The 18,504-nt window shown below is 36.5% G+C and overlaps 2 protein-coding genes across 2 annotated transcripts; both read left to right on the forward strand.

Annotated features, from left to right (window-relative positions):
• The first annotated feature begins 13,448 nt into the window (after positions 1-13,448).
• On the forward strand, positions 13,449-14,507 carry LOC116417123. The gene has a single exon (XM_031928371.1). The coding sequence runs from the start codon at positions 13,449-13,451 to the stop codon at positions 14,505-14,507; it is 1,059 nt and encodes a 352-aa protein (XP_031784231.1).
• A 110-nt stretch (positions 14,508-14,617) lies between these two features.
• Positions 14,618-17,332, forward strand: LOC116417124. Its single transcript, XM_031928372.1, has one exon. It carries the CDS (start codon positions 14,618-14,620, stop codon positions 17,330-17,332), a length of 2,715 nt encoding a protein of 904 aa, XP_031784232.1.
• Positions 17,333-18,504: the final 1,172 nt, after the last annotated feature.

Consider the following 18,504-nt stretch of genomic DNA (forward strand, 5'->3'; position numbering starts at 1 on the left):
TTTATTGTTTATTCTAAAAATACTTATTTTTTATTTTTGTGTTAGATTAACAATGTGCACATTAATATTTTTTCGACCACAATTAAAGTTGTTCATTTCTCTTTAAAAAAATAACGTATCAGATTAACTAATGTATCATTTGAAATTTCTAAATCGTGTACTTCCCCTGAATACCGCATTTATCATATATTACGACAACCAAAGGCTATAGCCGGGTTACTATGGTGAAATGGCCCCCTTGGAAAATGTATATATGTTATATACCATTCGATGGGGGATAAAAAAAAACTCCCATAGCCAAATTTTTAGCTCTCTGCCTAGTGCGCATGCGCAGTAACGTCGATAAACGTGTTTTTTTGATTTTATTTTTTTCTGAAGTCCCTATAGGATAAAAATTTTTTAAAAAATTCACATTGGTGTATTTTTATGTCATGAATAACTGCAATTTTGTTGGGATTACATAACCTCAAATATCGGATCTAAAAAAATTATTAAAGTTTTCAATCGATATTTTGACCCCCTTGTTTTTGAGGTGCAACTTTTTAAGTAGACTTTTTTTGTGTACTTTTTCCCGTTCTTTACGATGGCACTAACGTTTTTTCCTTAAAAATGGTGGCACAACTCAATTTGAGCCAAAAACTGATTTTTTTGCCATTTTTTCACGTTTTTAGCTGGTTATGTTACAATTTAGTTACTAAAGTGACTCCTTTTGAGTAGTTTTGCATATCTTCCCATGAAAACATAATCAAATGAAATATTTTGTTCGCTCCAAGCCGTATTTTTTATATTATCTTACGTTTTCAATGATGGTCTTATCAGAATTGTGATATCACCTTATTATAAAACTGATGGCTAATGTTATGTTCTTTTTAAACGTTCTGTGATTGGTCGAAAGTATTGTCTCTGTCGCACTTTTTTGTTTATTGTTTATTTTTATTTATAATAAAAGGTTATGCTTGGCCGCGCGGTTGACGCGGCGGCTGCAATGCAGATGATCTGCGTAGTGAATGGTCAATCATAAAATTAAGAATTATCAGGAGCATAAACAAATAAAGTATTTTGATTTCTTAATTAATTAAACGATGCGCAAACCAATGGCAACATTGTTTTTTTCAAAACTAATTTTTTTTTTCTTACAATTGTCTATATAAGGGAGAAAGTACAATACGTCCCGTCCCGTCCCGTACCGACCCCGGGACATACCGTCTGAAATAAGTCACTTTTATATTATTGGCTAATTCTGTTCGATAACCCAATCGACGGTACAGAATTAGCCAATCCCGTAAAAACAGCTTATTTCAGACGGTATGTCCCGAGGTCGGTACGGGACGACGGACTCAATTGTACTTTCTCCATAATATACTAATACAAGTGAATGGTGAAAACGCTGTTAGTATAAGTTTATAACTTTTAAAGTAAATTAAAATCTAGCAAATAAAAATTGTTTCGATTTTTCTTTTTACTATTTCGGCTTTTGACTGATAATTGATAGCAATACTAGAAAAAATAATAAAGTAGTTAAGTATTTATTTTCAAATACATTGGAGTTAGTTGGAACCGAAGGCTGACGCGGCTACTTTAAATCTTTCTGCTGTTTACTTCAAAACTAACAATCTTGTATATTTAAAGTGAGTACTATATATTTTACATATCTTTTAAAAAAATGAAGATTTAACAAAGTTTTTCAAAAGTTTTGACATCACAGATTATATGCTTTGATATTAGGGTTATATGTATTTCTAATACATATTACACAATAAATTAATATTTTGTTAAATAACTTCTTTAAAATCAAAACCTATTATTAATATCTAAAATGTTATTTTTATGCCGACACTTTGAGTTTTGAAAAAAATACTGTAACCAACCTACTGATAAATAAAAAATCTCCCATGTATTTATAATAAATACACTTGTATTTTACCGGTATATGCAGAGTAAGACTTATTAATGGGTAGAAAAATAAAATTTTTATTATAAATTCTGTAGTATTAAGAGTAATTGTATCAAAAATAATGACAGATAATATAGTAATATAATAATATGATATAATAATATAATAATATAATATAATAATATAATAATGTAATAATAATAACAGATAATTATTAGACCTTTTTATACGCTAAATAAGAAAAACATGTTGTGTACGTTATTAAATTCTTGCATAAAATCAAAAGTTTAAACCAACATTAAATTATAAACTGTTTTAGTACTCGCATAAAGATCCGATCTTATCCTAAAACAAAAATAGCAATCAGATTTTAAATCAATAAGCTAACAAAAAAGTAATTAATAAAAATGAATTTTCAATCCTATAGATATAGATATACGTACAATGCATGTAAGGGGAACGAGTCTTTATCTATTTAACTTAACCAATTTAGGCTAATCACATAAAGTAAAATGAGAAATTAGTTAAACATAAAGTTGTTGAAACTATTAACTAAATAAAATTAAGAAGGAAAAACATTTGAATAAAATATGACAATAAACTTTTGCTAGAAACGGATTTGACGATTGATGAGTTGCATGTTTTGATGTAATGCGGTATATTAATTATACAAGTATGATTAAATTGATAAAATATAGAAAGTCTTGAACAATAATTAATTTGTTTATGTATAAAATACTGTCAAATTAATAAAAAATGCACATAAATATCTGCATATGACTATATATGATGTGATTTTTACTATAGTTAATTATTATGAGATGAGACAAAATATTTGGTTTTACATAAAAACAATACATGAGAAATAATAAAAATGAAAAATAGAACTAATAGGATGCGAACTTATTAATTGTCAATTAACTTTTAAGTTAAAAAAATGTAAAATGAATAAAGTAAACACAAGCTAACCTATGCTTTAAACACATACGTATATGAAACATCATTAAAAACAACATTATTTATTTATTTTAAAATACACTATTATTCATGTCTAGATACAAGAACATATTTTTACAAAAAAACAAATTGAATATAATAATTTCATAGGTTTGTTGATTTTATAAAATCACTAGGTGCAAGCACTTCAATACAGTTTTTATGACAAAAAAAAAAATTATTTGCTTAAAAAACTTAATAAATGAAATACAACTTATTTCACTTTTACTAGGCAATATTATTTTTTTACTTTTCATGTAAAGCTACTGAGAAAACTGGATTATACAAGAACTTAGATTATAATATTTTTGTAATATTTATTATTCATTCTAGTTTTTAATTTAAAAAAAGGCAAACAATTTTTTTAGATTTTTAAAAACTAACTAACAGCATTTTTAAATGTATTGTAAAATATTTATATTTTATTATTTCAGAAGTGATCTTCTTGTCTAATGGTTAAATAAATATGGCATCTAATAGTAATGAAGAGTCAGATAACATCAGGAAACGCGATGATCGAAGATGTGCCATGTGTAATATTTATATTAGAAAATCAATTGGTCGAGAAAAGGAAATCGAATCTGAAGTTGAAATCGAATATGCTAAACAATTATCAAATAAAGATATTTACATCCATGATGTAATTTGTGATTCATGTAGAAAGCGATTAGCCAAATACATATCAAGCTCTAAACCTAAAAAGGTTAATGTTCCAGCAACTGCTTCGTCTCAAGATTCAAATGTTTCTGAATCATTTTCTCAGCTAACTGTCACTTCATCATCTCAGGAAAGTACACAATCATCTGTATACACAATAAAGGAACAAAAAGTACGAGCAACCACGGAATTACTTATTCAAAGGACGATTGCGACACATAAATATTGCTTTGTTTGTGGGTACCAAAAACAGACTAATAATATATTAGTTCCTTTAGAGGCCCGAATTCAAGTTTATAGTAAAATGAATGTTTTTATTCCACATGGCAATAGATGCTGTTGCACACATTTAATTAAAAAAAGATTTTATGAAGATGAACTAAATAAAATTAATATTTTTTCCACTACAAGTACGGTATATATTGATGAATTACTACAATTTTTGAGTCAATTATCAATGAAAGCAGACGAAACTTTATTAGATACAGTAGCTGAATTTTCCATGCCTGAAAAAAAATTGAAAGTTTTTACGGGATTAACGTGGGAAAATATTAATTATCTTAAAGATCAACTCACTTCTCTGAAGAATTCCTGTGTAAGGACATCGACACAAGCCATTGTCGTATTTTTATTCAAAATGCGCTCTGGGAATTCTAACTCGCTCATCTCTACAATATTTGACATTGAAAGCGAACAACAAGTATCTCGTTTTTGTCAATCAGTATTATTATCTTTCGAAAAAGATTTACTATCAAAACACTTTGGATTAGAAAATGTAGACAGAAATGAATTGATTGAAAATCAAACTTCTAATATGGCAAAGAAATTACATCCTGGTAAACAACTTATTTTGATTGCTGATGGTACTTATATAAGGCATGAAAAAAGCTCTAATAACGAGTACCAAAGAAAATCTTATTCAGGCCAAAAAAAAGTTCCTCTGACTAAACCATTTACTATATGTACTACTAATGGTTATGTTGTTGACCAGTTAGGTCCATATCTTGCAAATAAAAATAATGCTACAATACTGATTGAAATATTGGAAGAGAAGCAGAATATTTTACAGAAACTTCTTCGCCAAGGGGACATTTTTATACTGGATAGAGGTTTCAGGGACATTAAACAAAAATTAGAAAATATGGGTTATATTGTTTTGATGCCTGCACTCAAAGGTTCAAAATCTCAACTTTCTACGCAAGAATCAAATGAAACAAGATTCACTACAAAACTGCGATGGGTTGTTGAAGCAGTGCACGGAGTTCAAAAGAAAAAATATAGGTTATTAGATCACAAACTTGATAATACAATGGTGAAAAATACTGGATCTTATTGTAAAATTTCTTGCTACTTAAATAACTTGTTTGGCAAACGCCTAGATTCTGATGAAGACATGCAAGATGAAATATTTAGTGCTATGCAATCTAGAAAAAATGTTGAAAATACATTAGCAGTTTTAGTAGCAGACAAAAGATGGAGTCGTCGGAAACTACCATTTAAAATAATAACTTCGGATGATTTACCAGACTTTCCTGAATTAACAATAAAAGATTTGAAAATTCTGTTTACAGGAACATATCAGCTTAAACAGACAATATCTTACTTAGCGGAAATGCTTGACGCAGATAATAATTTGAAGATTGGATATTCAAAAGAGACTAACAATATTCTCAAACTTGAAGTTCAATCCAGGCATATTAACAGAAAACAATACAAATGTTTCGTTGAGTATAAACCAAATGGTATTGGTTATTCTAGCATCTTAAGACACTGTTGTGATTGTGCTAACGGTAACCGTACTATAGGATGTTGTGCGCATATTGCTGCCATAATCTATTATCTTTCACATGGAAGATATTTATCAAAAATCATACGACCAGCTGAAATTCTGTCTAAAATGTTTCTTAATGATCAAATTGAAGTGTGTATTGATGAAGATAGTGACAATGATGAGTGAATCATTTTTTCTATTGTGAACATTCGTTATTTTTAAAAAGCTACTTGTATACGTTCCATAATATATTTTAAATAGCCTATGAAGATAATAAATTATACTTTGTACGAATTGAACATACTTAACTTCAATTCCTTTTTACCTGATAATTATTACTGTCAATAGATTTTGAATAATCAATTAAGTAGAGGCAGATAAGCCAAATATGGCCTTTTTAAGACCACAAGACGCCAAAAGTACCCTCAAACGATCGATTTCAAGGCTATGTTTAGCTAAAAACAGGCTTTTTTGCGTGAAAACCCTTGCATTATGACATTTTTAGGTTAGTTTTGGGTTACATGGTACCAAAAATGGCCTTTTTCGGCGTTAAATCACTCAAATGAGGGCATTTTTAGGTTAAAGAGAAAAGCAGACACTGACAGCGGCGATATTCTTTTTATATATAGAGAGAAACCCTTTATTACCTCAAATTCTGATAAGACCATCATTGAAAACGTAAGATAATATAAAAAATACGGCTTGGAGCGAACAAAATATTTCATTTGATTATGTTTTCATGGGAAGATATGCAAAACTACTCAAAAGGAGTCACTTTAGTAACTACATTGTAACATAACCAGCAAAACGTGAAAAAATGGCAAAAAAATCAGTTTTTGGCTCAAATCGAGTTGTGCCACCATTTTTAAGGAAAAAACGTTAGTGCCATCGTAAAGAACGGGAAAAAGTACACAAAAAAAGTCTACTTAAAAAGTTGCACCTCAAAAACAAGGGGGTCAAAATATCGATTGAAAACTTTAATAATTTTTTTAGATCCGATATTTGAGGTTATGTAATCCCAAAAAAATTGCAGTTATTCATGACATAAAAATACACCAATGTGAATTTTTAAAAAAATTTTTATCCTATAGGGACTTCAGAAAAAAATAAAATCAAAAAAACACGTTTATCGACGTTACTGCGCATGCGCACTAGGCAGAGAGCTAAAAATTTGGCTATGGGAGTTTTTTTTTATCCCCCATCGAATGGTATATAACATATATACATTTTCCAAGGGGGCCATTTCACCATAGTAACCCGGCTATAGCCTTTGCCAATCTTAAAACGATCTACACCTTTATATAATGATGTATCTGAATCATGTTCTAGGGTGTAAGTTACAATATTTATAATATGATGTTTCTAACCCTGCTCTTAATAGCATGGTTGACAAGATAAAGTTGCAAACAATAAATTATTTATTTTGAAATTTTTACAAACGTCATATTTTTTGTACACGCTACAATTTTTTATGTTTTATATTGCACATTGATTTTAAAAATGACAAACTCTACATTGATTTATTCGATATTTTGGTATCGATAGTACTTGCTTTTATGCATTACGATACAAGTGCCATAAGTCGTCGCAACGTCTGAGTGAACATACACGTTGTGCCGTATAAAGTGCGACTCTAGGCTACTTGTATCGCGCGGTGTACTATTTTAAATTAACCAAAGTAAAAAGGTTAGGCACGTTTGATGTTTTGCGTAATATCATGTATGTCAATAATTTTGTTTACAGTGAAATTACAGATTAAAAAATAACTGAGATCAATTATAAAAAGTCAAGTTTACAATCATATAATTCTATTTATAATACGGAAAACAAAAAATCATTATGTTTAATTGAGGTCTGAGTCGATTTTTTAATTATTAATTTTATAATAAAATGTAACAATTGCAAGAAAAAGTAAAAGGATGTAAGCAGAAGTAAGAAAATCAAAAAGTCGCCATTTTCTTATATAATATTACGCTTAGACAATTTTTTACATTTTATTATACTTTTTTACGTATTGTTACATTTGTCGTTTCAAAGAAGAGACCCCCATGAAATCCTGGATCAATGGATTTGTAATAAATTAGAATAAAACGTAACAAAATGTAATAAAATGTAGCAAACTGTAATGAAACGTAAAAAAGGCCGAAATTCAACAAAAACGTACAAAATGGTACGATTTCTTACATTTTCTTATATTTTATTACGCTTTATTACATTTTTTATTTCCACTATGATGATACGCGAAACATCAAACGCGCCTAACCTTTTTACTTTGGTTAAGTTTTTTTTGTAGAGATTTCATGTCTTTTTGAGCGAACTTATTGAAATACCTAAAATTTGTTCTAAAAATAAAATACTGGGGTTCAGGTAGTGCATACCCTCGTAGAAAATATGCCATAAGATATGGCCTGTCGATAACTAGTGGCCATATTTTCTTAGCATAATATGTTAGAATACTTTGACATAATATGCCCACATTATTTTGAGTTCTTGATCCACTAATGGGTTTATAACTTAAAATTCATAAACCTAATAATCAAATTTACTCTAAATCAGTAAATTTTAAAATCATTGACGTTTCAAAAAAGGTTTTTACAACAAATTTGGAAAATAAAAGATAATATGTTAGGAATGGCAATCTAACCTTACACATAATTCATGCATGCATACAAACATGATTACTCTCAACACTAACACTGAAATGTACACTTTTTATGTGGGTTTAGATATTAGAAACATTAAGTAAAATTTGTGTGTTCAAGATTATCAACGATGGAGTGTAAAAGTGATGATCCTGACAGATATTCTCTCAACTCAGTGTTCGAGTCAGTCGCAGGTAGTATCTATCATTATATTGCCTTATATGCAGTGTATTCATGCAAGATATTAAATTTGTGTTATAGATGCTTATTTTATTATGTAGAAACATGCTAGCGTAACAAGTTTTGCTTGTCTGTCTTTGCTAGCTGATCCACACCGAACCCCATGGCTCCGGGGGCAAAATTGACACATGGGTGTTTATATGAATATTCAAACTAGAGCATTTGAGATAAAGACAAGTGGATATATTGTTATAACAGCTTGAAACAAATTACCATGCAAAATTTCAGCCCTCTAAGTATGATAGTTTATAATTGAGAGCAACAAGAAAAATTGAAAAAAGTAATCGTGCAATCATTGAGAATTTGATTTTCTGGGATTATTACGCGAATATCGATATCTCTCGTGTATTGTATCCAGGTTCATAAGGTCGCCGATGACAGGGTCTTGGTGATACGATAGCTTTTGGTGTCTAGAATTAGTTTTTACACTTAGACAATGAAAGCTACGGAGAGTTCTACCTCGATCGCGACATTGTCGACCGCATGTACCTGGACAGTAAACATAACTGATTTGAACATTTTTGCACTAGAAGTATGGTGCGCGCTGCATGACTTTGTTATCGGTCACCCTAGACCGCATTCATGGCAGATATTAATACGTTGATACAAAAATCTGCAGCGTGCAATATATTTCGAGAGCCTCGTCATCGAAGACCCTTGGCACCTAGACACCGAGCGTGATCGGCTACCGCGAAACGATATTTGCATGTATGCACGAAAAGTCACGAAATCCACTTCCTGGGCCCCGTAATGTCGTAATGTCCCTGTGAACATTTTTAAATGTTTTTACCGAATTTAAAATTGTTTTCACAAATACAATAACTATTACAAGCATTTTTTTACATTGTTTACTTAGAAATTTTTGAAACTTTTTAAAACTTTGAGGTTTGTCTGTCTTTGTCCAAGGTTTTCATGAACTAACCCAATAATCCAATAAAAACGTAAAATACTCACATTTTAAGTAATATAAATCACGAGTTGTGCTTTCGCAAAAATCGGGACATTTTTATAGAAATGTTAAAATGACTCTATCGGTCTATACGAGCACAATTAATTTTGAAATAATAGGATATGACACTGGTTATTCTCAAAATTTGAGATCTTGAACAGGCATACCCTTCAAAAATAAATAAAAATCTCAGCGTTTCGTCCCACCGTCAGATTGAACTCCTCAGTAAGGATCTGATGGTCTCCTTAGACGCCTGCCGCCTTGTCAAGTCGCGGCCTTTAAGTAGCTTCTATAAATCATTTTTTATATAAACATTTTATATAAATTTGTATAGAAATTCGTTGTTTAAAGTTTGAATTGTGCTAGTTTTCGGGGCAAATGCGCGAGTTGTGCTAGTCTTCGCGGGAAATTTTGAGTGGTGCTAGTCTAGCGTGCGTCAAATGAGTTGTGCTATGTTCGGGTTAGGAGCGGAAGGATGATGTGTGTGTGTGTAGTTTGGCTTAAACTTGGAGTCCATATATATATATAATTTATTTAGGTACAGAATAAGTCTCGATACAAGTTTACAAAGTTGTATTGCAGTGTCGCCTTAACCTAGGTTATCTCTCTACTACTCTTGACGAGAGCTGCGAACGAAGTGTCGGTCCGTTAGAATTTTCCGCCGAGCTAGGCCCTGCTCTTTCCCCTCTATAGGGTCGTTTCTCCTTCTTTGTCCTGCTTGGAGGACTGCGCGGGGGTGGTCGTAGCTTCGTGCTAAGAATCTCGTTGCTTGACCCCCCCCCCTCTCGCTCCCTAGTCAACGCCCTCCTCTCTACGACCTCCGGAGCAACGGCACGCCATCTTCGAACGCGCGTCCTATCGCGACGTCATCAGGTGACCTACATTTGGCACCGGGAGCCTCTGCTACCTCGTGGAGTTGCCGACGAGCTGTTCGGCACCACGTCCGCGAGTCGACCGGCTTGCGTCCGTGCTATGTGAGAGGGCGCGCTCCGGGGAGAACAGACTCCTACCTCAGCATTCAATTGTGCGGGCCGACTTACGGTTCATTCATGCATACATCCATACTTACATACGCGCATGCATAGCCCACACATCCTACGCTTACAGAATTTGCGTAGGTCCTATACGCTGGCGTGCTACACGTAGCATACCTCGTATAGCACGAAAATCTAACACGCAAACCCGCACATCGCATATCGCACTTTTGAGCCGCTATACTCATCGCCATTTTCGGGGAAGCAAGTTGTTTGGAAAGACGCTTTGATCTGTTAATGCCGTCGTCGTGCGTTGCCGCACGTTCGCATCGAGCGATTTTACTAGCTATCGTCCGAGTGGTCCCGACCAAAAAACCCCAGCGCTGTCTGCGTCGTTTAGGCACCGTGCTTTACGAGCGGCTTTTCTTTCGGGACGCGCTTTATGACCGGTCCCTTTTCAATTGCGGGCCTCTGGGTTGTTGCGTCGCAACACGGCTCACGAGGTGGTGGCAGCACCTGCCGGGCGCTTCGTTCTTGCGCGCGCATTCGCGCCACGTTTTTTGACATCTTCCCGTGCGGGTGCATGCCAGTCAGTCAGTCGACAGCCATTCCAACGAGCGGAAGTCTTCCTCGTTTTTGACTTTGCTTTATGCGATTACGATTATAAAGTTCAAACTAATATCGCGAGTTTAATATTCAATTAAATCGCATTTTATTCATAACCGACCCACGAGCGGTTTGCCTTTGTTGTGGCCTAGCGACGTATATACGGGACCCCACGAGTCGCGTGTTGCGTTCATCAACCGACCCACGTTCGGTTTTCTTTTCTTTTGTCAAACTGTGACAGCAACAATAAAATTGAACAATCGTGTGTGCATGTGAATGTGTGATTTGCGTGTACCGCGTGTTGCGTGCGCGCTCAACGGCGTTTTTCTTTGTGTCGACTTCACTCGCAGTTTTGTATTCTTAATCAACGTTTTTTTCTTGTGTTCTTCTTAATAAATTGGGTTTTTTATGTCTGCGGACTTTTTCCCATAAAAAGTGTTATTTTATTTAACTTCCCTCAAAAATATTAAAATCAGTGAAAATCGTAAAATCAGTAATAATAAAATCATTCGAATCTCAATATAGCTAAAAACTTAATTCGGTCTTGTCTGCTCTCAAGGCAAACAAAGACTTCGCGAAATAACTTCTTTTTTTGATGTTGAAATTATTTTGCAATTTCTTCATGGTGCCTCCTGTGAGGTCTTTCCTCACTATCGTTCGCGAGTGACGTCACACAAACAAGTGCCGACCCGTTGTGCGCGTGACAACCGGTGTATCGGTGGCGATTCTGCGAAAAACTCTCGCGTCATAAAGGGCCGAAAGTTTCGTCGAGCGTGACGTCATCCAACTCTATCAACATCATCATTGTCTTGCCGCCGTCACTCCACGACCAGGTCACCTCTCCACCCAGCTGGCCATCTCGTCGTAAAGGATGTCCAGGATTGTGATTAAGATAAGTTTTTGTTTCAATTCTCTCGCCTCTATTAATCATATACTTGCATTCGTTTGAGTTTTCCGCAAGCGTTTTTTCGAATAGTTATCCGATTATTATATTTTGTTTTCCGGAATCGTTTTCTCCACGGTTTCGGAAATTTATTAGGACATTGCGTTGCTTCGTTATTCGAAAATAACGATTCGCAATTAGTTATCTTTTCTTGGTCAATTTAATTGAATTTTATAAAGTTTTTTTTTATTTTTTATTGCCTTGTATCATCCTTTCACTTCGTTATAATTTAAATTTTTTATAATAATTAATCAAGTTCTTGAATTTATTCCTTTGCTTGGACTAGAGTAACTTCAGTAAATTAAAATCATTTTGTGTAATCTAAAGGCCAAGCAATTTTTTCGTATAACTAGCTTTTTACGTTATTTAAAAGTTTATTTTCCTTTTTTGGTTACATTCATATTTTTCAACAATGTCTCTCACTGCTGACCAAAGCAAGCGTGTTGCATACATTCAACAAAAATATAAGTCACTCGAATCTCAAATAGCGAGAGTCGAAACTTATGTCAAGGGTGCCAACCCAGAGGCAACCAATGCGAAGTTAAGGTTGGATATTTTGTCTTCATTACACAAGGAGTACATGAAGTACAATGATGAACTTTCCCAGTTAGATCCCGACAATCCTTCGATAGGTTCGTTTCCCGATCTCTCTGATCGTTATTTTGAGGTTGGCGCTGCTGTTGAGAAACTTCAACGGAGTGTTGATCCGCCAATCCCAATTGCGAATTCCACTCTGAATGCGAGTACAATCGTTCTCGCGGAGCATCAGGCTCTTCCCAAAATTCCTCAGGTATCACTGCCTATGTTTGACGGTAATCGTGAAACTTGGTCCCATTTCAAGAGCAAATTCACCACGCTCGTCCATACTCGTACGGACATATCGGATGCCGTGAAGGCCGGTCAGTTGTTTTCTCTGCTCACAGGAGCGGCTTTAGCAAAGGTGTCCCATTACGATCCGTGTGAAGCCGATTATCAGAAGGCTTGGACCAGTCTTCTCAGTTTTTACGATCAAAAGCGCATCGTCGCTAATCAACATTTAGATGCTCTGTTAGATCTTCCTCGCTTGCAGAAGGCGTGCGATGAGGATTTGTCATCTCTGGTGGACAACGTTCGCCAACGTCTCAATATTCTTGAGCGCTTGGGAAGAGCGCCTAGCGAAGATTTAGTTGTTAGGATAATAGAGAGGTGTCACCTCCTGCAGTTTCTAGTAGATGGCAAGATAGACTAGAACCCAATGCTTTCCCTAAGTTGGACGATCTTCTCAAGTTTATTGACAATACAGTGTTCAAACTGCAATCTCTGCATGGCACTTCTTCGACTGCTCCCAATAGCAGAAAACGTTCTGGGGAAGCCGTTCCGCAATCGCATTCTAAGAACCCGAAACAGAACGCTCGTTCTCTGGTCACTTCTGGAGTGTCTTCAACTTCTCAAGCTTCTCAAATCACTTGTCCAAAATGCAAGGGCGAACACAATTTATTCAGATGTGTTGATTTTGAGAAGCTGTCCGTTTCAGAACGATGGAAATTCGTAAACAGCAATAAGGTGTGCCGCAATTGTCTCGGAAAACATCCTTTTCCATGCAAGAGTGAACACCGTTGCAAGAAGTGTTCGAAGGCTCATCACACAAAACTCCACAATGATAAGGGTTCTGGATCGCAGTCGTCGAAGGCGCCAGAGGCGTCAAAGACTTCTGAATCTTCAACTAAAGAGGTTCCTAATTCTTCGAATCCTCAATCATGACTCCATGGATACACATATACTTCTGTTGCTTTTCCCATGGACTCTCAATTGATGACAACTGCTGTTGTCAAGATTCAAGATTTTCGAGGAAATTTTATCGTGGCACGTGCTCTGCTTGATACCTGTTCCAACGTAAATCTAGTTTCAGAAAAATTTGCTAAAAAATTAAATTTAATAGAACATTCTTGCCTCGTTAAAATAGGAGCAGTTGACCAACTGTGCACTGTTTCAAAGAGTCAAATTTCAACTACTTTGCAATCGAGTTATAACAAATTTCAAGCTAATTTACACCTTTTGCTAGTTCCGAATATCGCAGAAGCCGTGCCTAACGAAGCTTTTCCTCGCGATCGTTTTGACATCCCGAAACATATTCAACTCGCCGATCCTCAGTTTCATTTGCCTAAACCCATCGATCTGCTCCTTGCTTCTAAAACTACTTTGTCCACCTTTGCGGTAGGACAGATTAAATTGCGTAACGAGGAAACTCGATCGGAGATCATCCTACAAAAAACTAGGTTTGGATGGTTAGTAGCTGGAGGTGTAGACCCGCTTACTTCTTCAAAACAAGCTTCATGTAACATCGTTAAAGTGGACAAACTTCTCGAACGTTTTTGGCAAATCGAAGAATTTCCTAATGAACCCGTAAGATCTCGGGAAGAAATAGCTTGCGAAGAGCATTACGTCGCTCACACCACTCGTGACCCTGTCTCCGGTCGATACACGGTTCGCTTACCCTTTAAGGACAACAAGTTTGAGTTAGGTAGTTCTCGATCACAGGCCCTTCGTCGTTATTATTCTCTTGAACGAAGGTTCGAGAAAGATCCTAAGTTAAAGGCTGACTATTACAAAGTTATGGAAGAATACACCACTTTAGGTCATATGACTCCTAATGACGACACCGAAGACGGCTGTTATCTGCCTCATCACGTTGTGGTCAAGGAGTCCAGCGAAACCACGCAGTATAGGGTTGTTTTCGATGCTTCCTCTAAAACTTCGACAGGCATTTCGCTTAATGATATTCTCCTTGTGGGTCCCACTATTCAAAACACCATCTTCGAGCAAGTTTTACTTGCTCGAAGATGGTGTTTTGAATAGTGGGTCAAATTCTTGTCCATCCAGAAGATCAAAAATTCCAAAAGGTACTTTGGCCTGATCCAAAAACAGGAAAATTGAGAACTTGGGCATTAAATACCGTCACTTTTGGCATGGCTGCTGCCCCTTTCTTAGCAATACGCACAATTCATCAACTCGCTCACGATGAAGCGAAGGATTTTCCTCGAGCTAGCAAATTGCTTATTCGCGACTTTTACGTCGACGACTTTGTATCCGGAGCGGATTCGTTGGAGGAGATTCTAGCCATTCGTGACGAAATAATTGCGTTGCTGCGTCGAGGCGGTTTTCTGATTCGAAAATGGGCATCGAACCATCGATCTATTTTGGACCAAATAGATTCAGGAGTTTTCGAGTTGGATCACATGGTCAAAGAGACTCCAATCCAGAAAACGCTGGGAATCATTTGGGATTCCGAGAATGACCAATTAAAATATACAGTTGTAAAAATGGATAACGAGACTACTGTGACCAAGCGAAGGCTCCTATCAGAGATATCCAAGATCTTTGATCCTCTTGGATTGTTAGGACCAATTGTCTTGTATGCTAAGGTGTTGATGCAAGACTGTTGGAAATCTAAGGTAAATTGGGATGAATCTCTTTCTCAGGATGTCTATACCAAATTGCATTCGTTTTCTATTCAGTTGCCTCTTCTTACGGAATTCTCAATTCCTCGCACGATTTTGATTGCGAATCCCATTAGGAGCGAGCTTCATGGATTTTGCGATGCTTGTATTTCTGGATACGGAGCATGTCTATTTGTCAAATCATCTGACGCTCTTGGACATGTCTCTATTCGATTGCTTTGCAGTAAATCTAGAGTGGCTTCTCTGAAGGGACTTACCATTCCTAAGCTAGAACTCAGCGCGGCTGTAGTTCTTCGAAAGCTCCTTTCTGAGTCTAAATCTCAACTCCATTTTTCCATTGATCAGATCTACCTTTGGTCCGATTCAACCATCGTTCTCTTTTGGTTAAAGAAATCTCCTCACGTATTGCAAACTTTCGAGGCTAATCGGGTATCGTACATCCAATCGTTACCAGACATCGTGCATTGGCGACATGTTAAGTCTGAAGACAATCCAGCTGACTCACTTTCCAGAGGCCAATTACCATCTGAATTTCTAGCTAATTCTTTGTGGAATTCTGGTCCTGATTGGTTACGTCTTCCCGAAGGAGAATGGCCTGAATCATCCACTCCTTGCTCATCGGTAACTCTAGGTCTCAAAAGGGCTGGTTGTTTTCTTACCAAGCCTGCATACAGCGAAATCTATTTGCGTTTCTCGAGGTTTGAACGATTTGTGAGGGTTGTTGCTTTTATTCTGCGTTGGAAACGAATCAGATCTCAAAAGAAACCAGAACGGTTGTTCCCAGAGATCTCCGAATCGAAGGATAGGATTTCCAAGATTCTCCAGTTGATCCGACCATTGGAGGTCTCTGAATTATTAAATTCAGAAGATCAAATCATATTCATGGTTCAATCCGAAAATTTTTCAATTGAAATTCGTCAATTGAAAAAATTTCCCAATCTCAAAACTTGGTTAGGCAGTTTACATCCTTTTATCAAAGACGACAAGTTACTTCGGGTAGGGGGTCGTTTGAAATTGTCTGATCTTCCATACAATCAAAAACATCCAGTTTTACTTCCTAGTAAACATCCGGTTACAGATATGATTATCCGCCAGGTTCATCGTGTCAATCTCCACGCTGGAATTCAATCCACTCTTTCTTCCATCAGATCGAACTATTGGATTCTCAATGGAAAAAACCAAGTGCGGAATGTTGTTAGACATTGTGTGGAGTGTATTCGTCAACGGCCAATAATCGTTCATGCTCAAATGGCCGATCTACCCAAGACTCGAATAAATGAATCGCCAGCTTTCTCTCATGTAGGAGTAGATTTCTTTGGTCCAATCTTAATCAAAGAAAAAAAGGATCGAAATAGGTCGTTCATCAAAACCTATGGCTGCGTTTTTGTGTGTCTAGCTTGTAAGGCCGTACATATCGAACTGGCGACCGATCTTTCCTCTGAAGGTTTCCTGGCTGCCTTTGATCGGTTCATCAGCCGCAGAGGAGTCCCCGAACATGTTTATTCGGACAATGGCACTAATTTCGTTGGGGCTAGTAACGAACTTCGTGAAGTTTATGATCTTTTTGAAACTCCAGAATTTCGAAAGACAATAGGCACTTATGCCATTGCCAAACGGATAGAGTGGCATTTCAATCCACCTCTGTCTCCTCATTTCGGAGGTATTTGGGAAGCAGCTGTCAAAAGCTTCAAACACCATCTTAAGCGTGTTCTCAAGGATCAGAAACTTACTTACGAACAGATTAACACTCTTCTCATCCAAATTGAGGCAATCCTCAATTCTCGTCCTCTCTGTTCGCTTTCTACTGACCCCAACGATCCTGTGTCCATTACTCCTGCTCATCTATTAGTAGGACGTCCATTCAATGTCTTACCAGAAAAATCTGTCCTTTCAGTTCCAGGCAATCGACTCTCGACGTACAAATTCCTTACCAAAGTGCGCCAGGACTTCTGGAATAAATGGCATAAGGAGTACCTGCATGAATTGCAAACCCGCCAAAAATGGCATGACTCTACTGCGGAACTCATCGTTGGATCGGTGGTGATTCTAATGGACGATATCACCTATTGTTCAAGATGGCCACTGGGTGTGATCGTCGAGGTACATCCTGGGAGTGACGGCATCGCTCGAGTAGCTTCTGTCAAGACTTCAACCGGCATCTACAAGCGTAACATCACCCGTTTGTGTATTCTTCCCACGACTAAGATTAGCAAATTGTTATGACCGTTAGCGACCGCATCGGAACCTCACCATTAGCGTCGTTTTGTAATGCCGATTTTTGCCACAGATGTGCGCGATTTGGCTTGCCATAAACGAGTTGAGCCACGTCGTATTCTGTGTAGCACCTTATATACCTGGCCCGCGAGAAGTAGATCCGGAATTTCTACTGCCAGAAGCTCAGGAGTCAAGCGCGAAGCTTGGCTTTTGCGACGCGATGCTTAATACGGAAAATTCGGGTATTAGGTTTCAAGATGGTTGAGGTTCCCTCTAGTTATTAAGTAGTATTTTATCTTCATAGGTTTAAGCTATCTCTTGTAAATATTGTTCATTAGGATAATCATCTGTGATCAACAGATCAGTCACTCCAAAGGAAACTGATCTTTTACTTGTCTAGTCTGTTCCTTGTCAAGTAAAATCAAGATTAGCGTTAAAATGTAAGTTTAACGTTTGTAAATATGTTACTGTTCGTCGATATAATTAGTTATAAACTTCATGTTGCGATTAATTAAGCGTTGCTTGTATCTTTTTTGAACTCTATTTGCGTCATCTCGTAAATTTATAACTCCGATTCTGCAATCTTCCCCGGGAGTATGTTGCGTCGCAACACGGCTCACGAGGTGGTGGCAGCACCTGCCGGGCGCTTCGTTCTTGCGCGCGCATTCGCGCCACGTTTTTTGACATCTTCCCGTGCGGGTGCATGCCAGTCAGTCAGTCGACAGCCATTCCAACGAGCGGAAGTCTTCCTCGTTTTTGACTTTGCTTTATGCGATTACGATTATAAAGTTCAAACTAATATCGCGAGTTTAATATTCAATTAAATCGCATTTTATTCATAACCGACCCACGAGCGGTTTGCCTTTGTTGTGGCCTAGCGACGTATATACGGGACCCCACGAGTCGCGTGTTGCGTTCATCAACCGACCCACGTTCGGTTTTCTTTTCTTTTGTCAAACTGTGACAGCAACAATAAAATTGAACAATCGTGTGTGCATGTGAATGTGTGATTTGCGTGTACCGCGTGTTGCGTGCGCGCTCAACGGCGTTTTTCTTTGTGTCGACTTCACTCGCAGTTTTGTATTCTTAATCAACGTTTTTTTCTTGTGTTCTTCTTAATAAATTGGGTTTTTTATGTCTGCGGACTTTTTCCCATAAAAAGTGTTATTTTATTTAACTTC

The sequence above is a fragment of the Nasonia vitripennis genome (assembly GCF_009193385.2).
Source record: "Nasonia vitripennis strain AsymCx chromosome 4 unlocalized genomic scaffold, Nvit_psr_1.1 chr4_random0006, whole genome shotgun sequence".
Lineage (NCBI taxonomy): Eukaryota > Metazoa > Arthropoda > Insecta > Hymenoptera > Pteromalidae > Nasonia > Nasonia vitripennis.

Excerpts from the sequence above, each read along its gene's own strand:
- LOC116417124 (XM_031928372.1), top strand. The coding sequence starts at position 14,618 with ATGGCTGCTGCCCCTTTCTTAGCAATACGCACAATTCATCAACTCGCT.
- LOC116417123 (XM_031928371.1), top strand. The coding sequence starts at position 13,449 with ATGGACTCTCAATTGATGACAACTGCTGTTGTCAAGATTCAAGATTTT.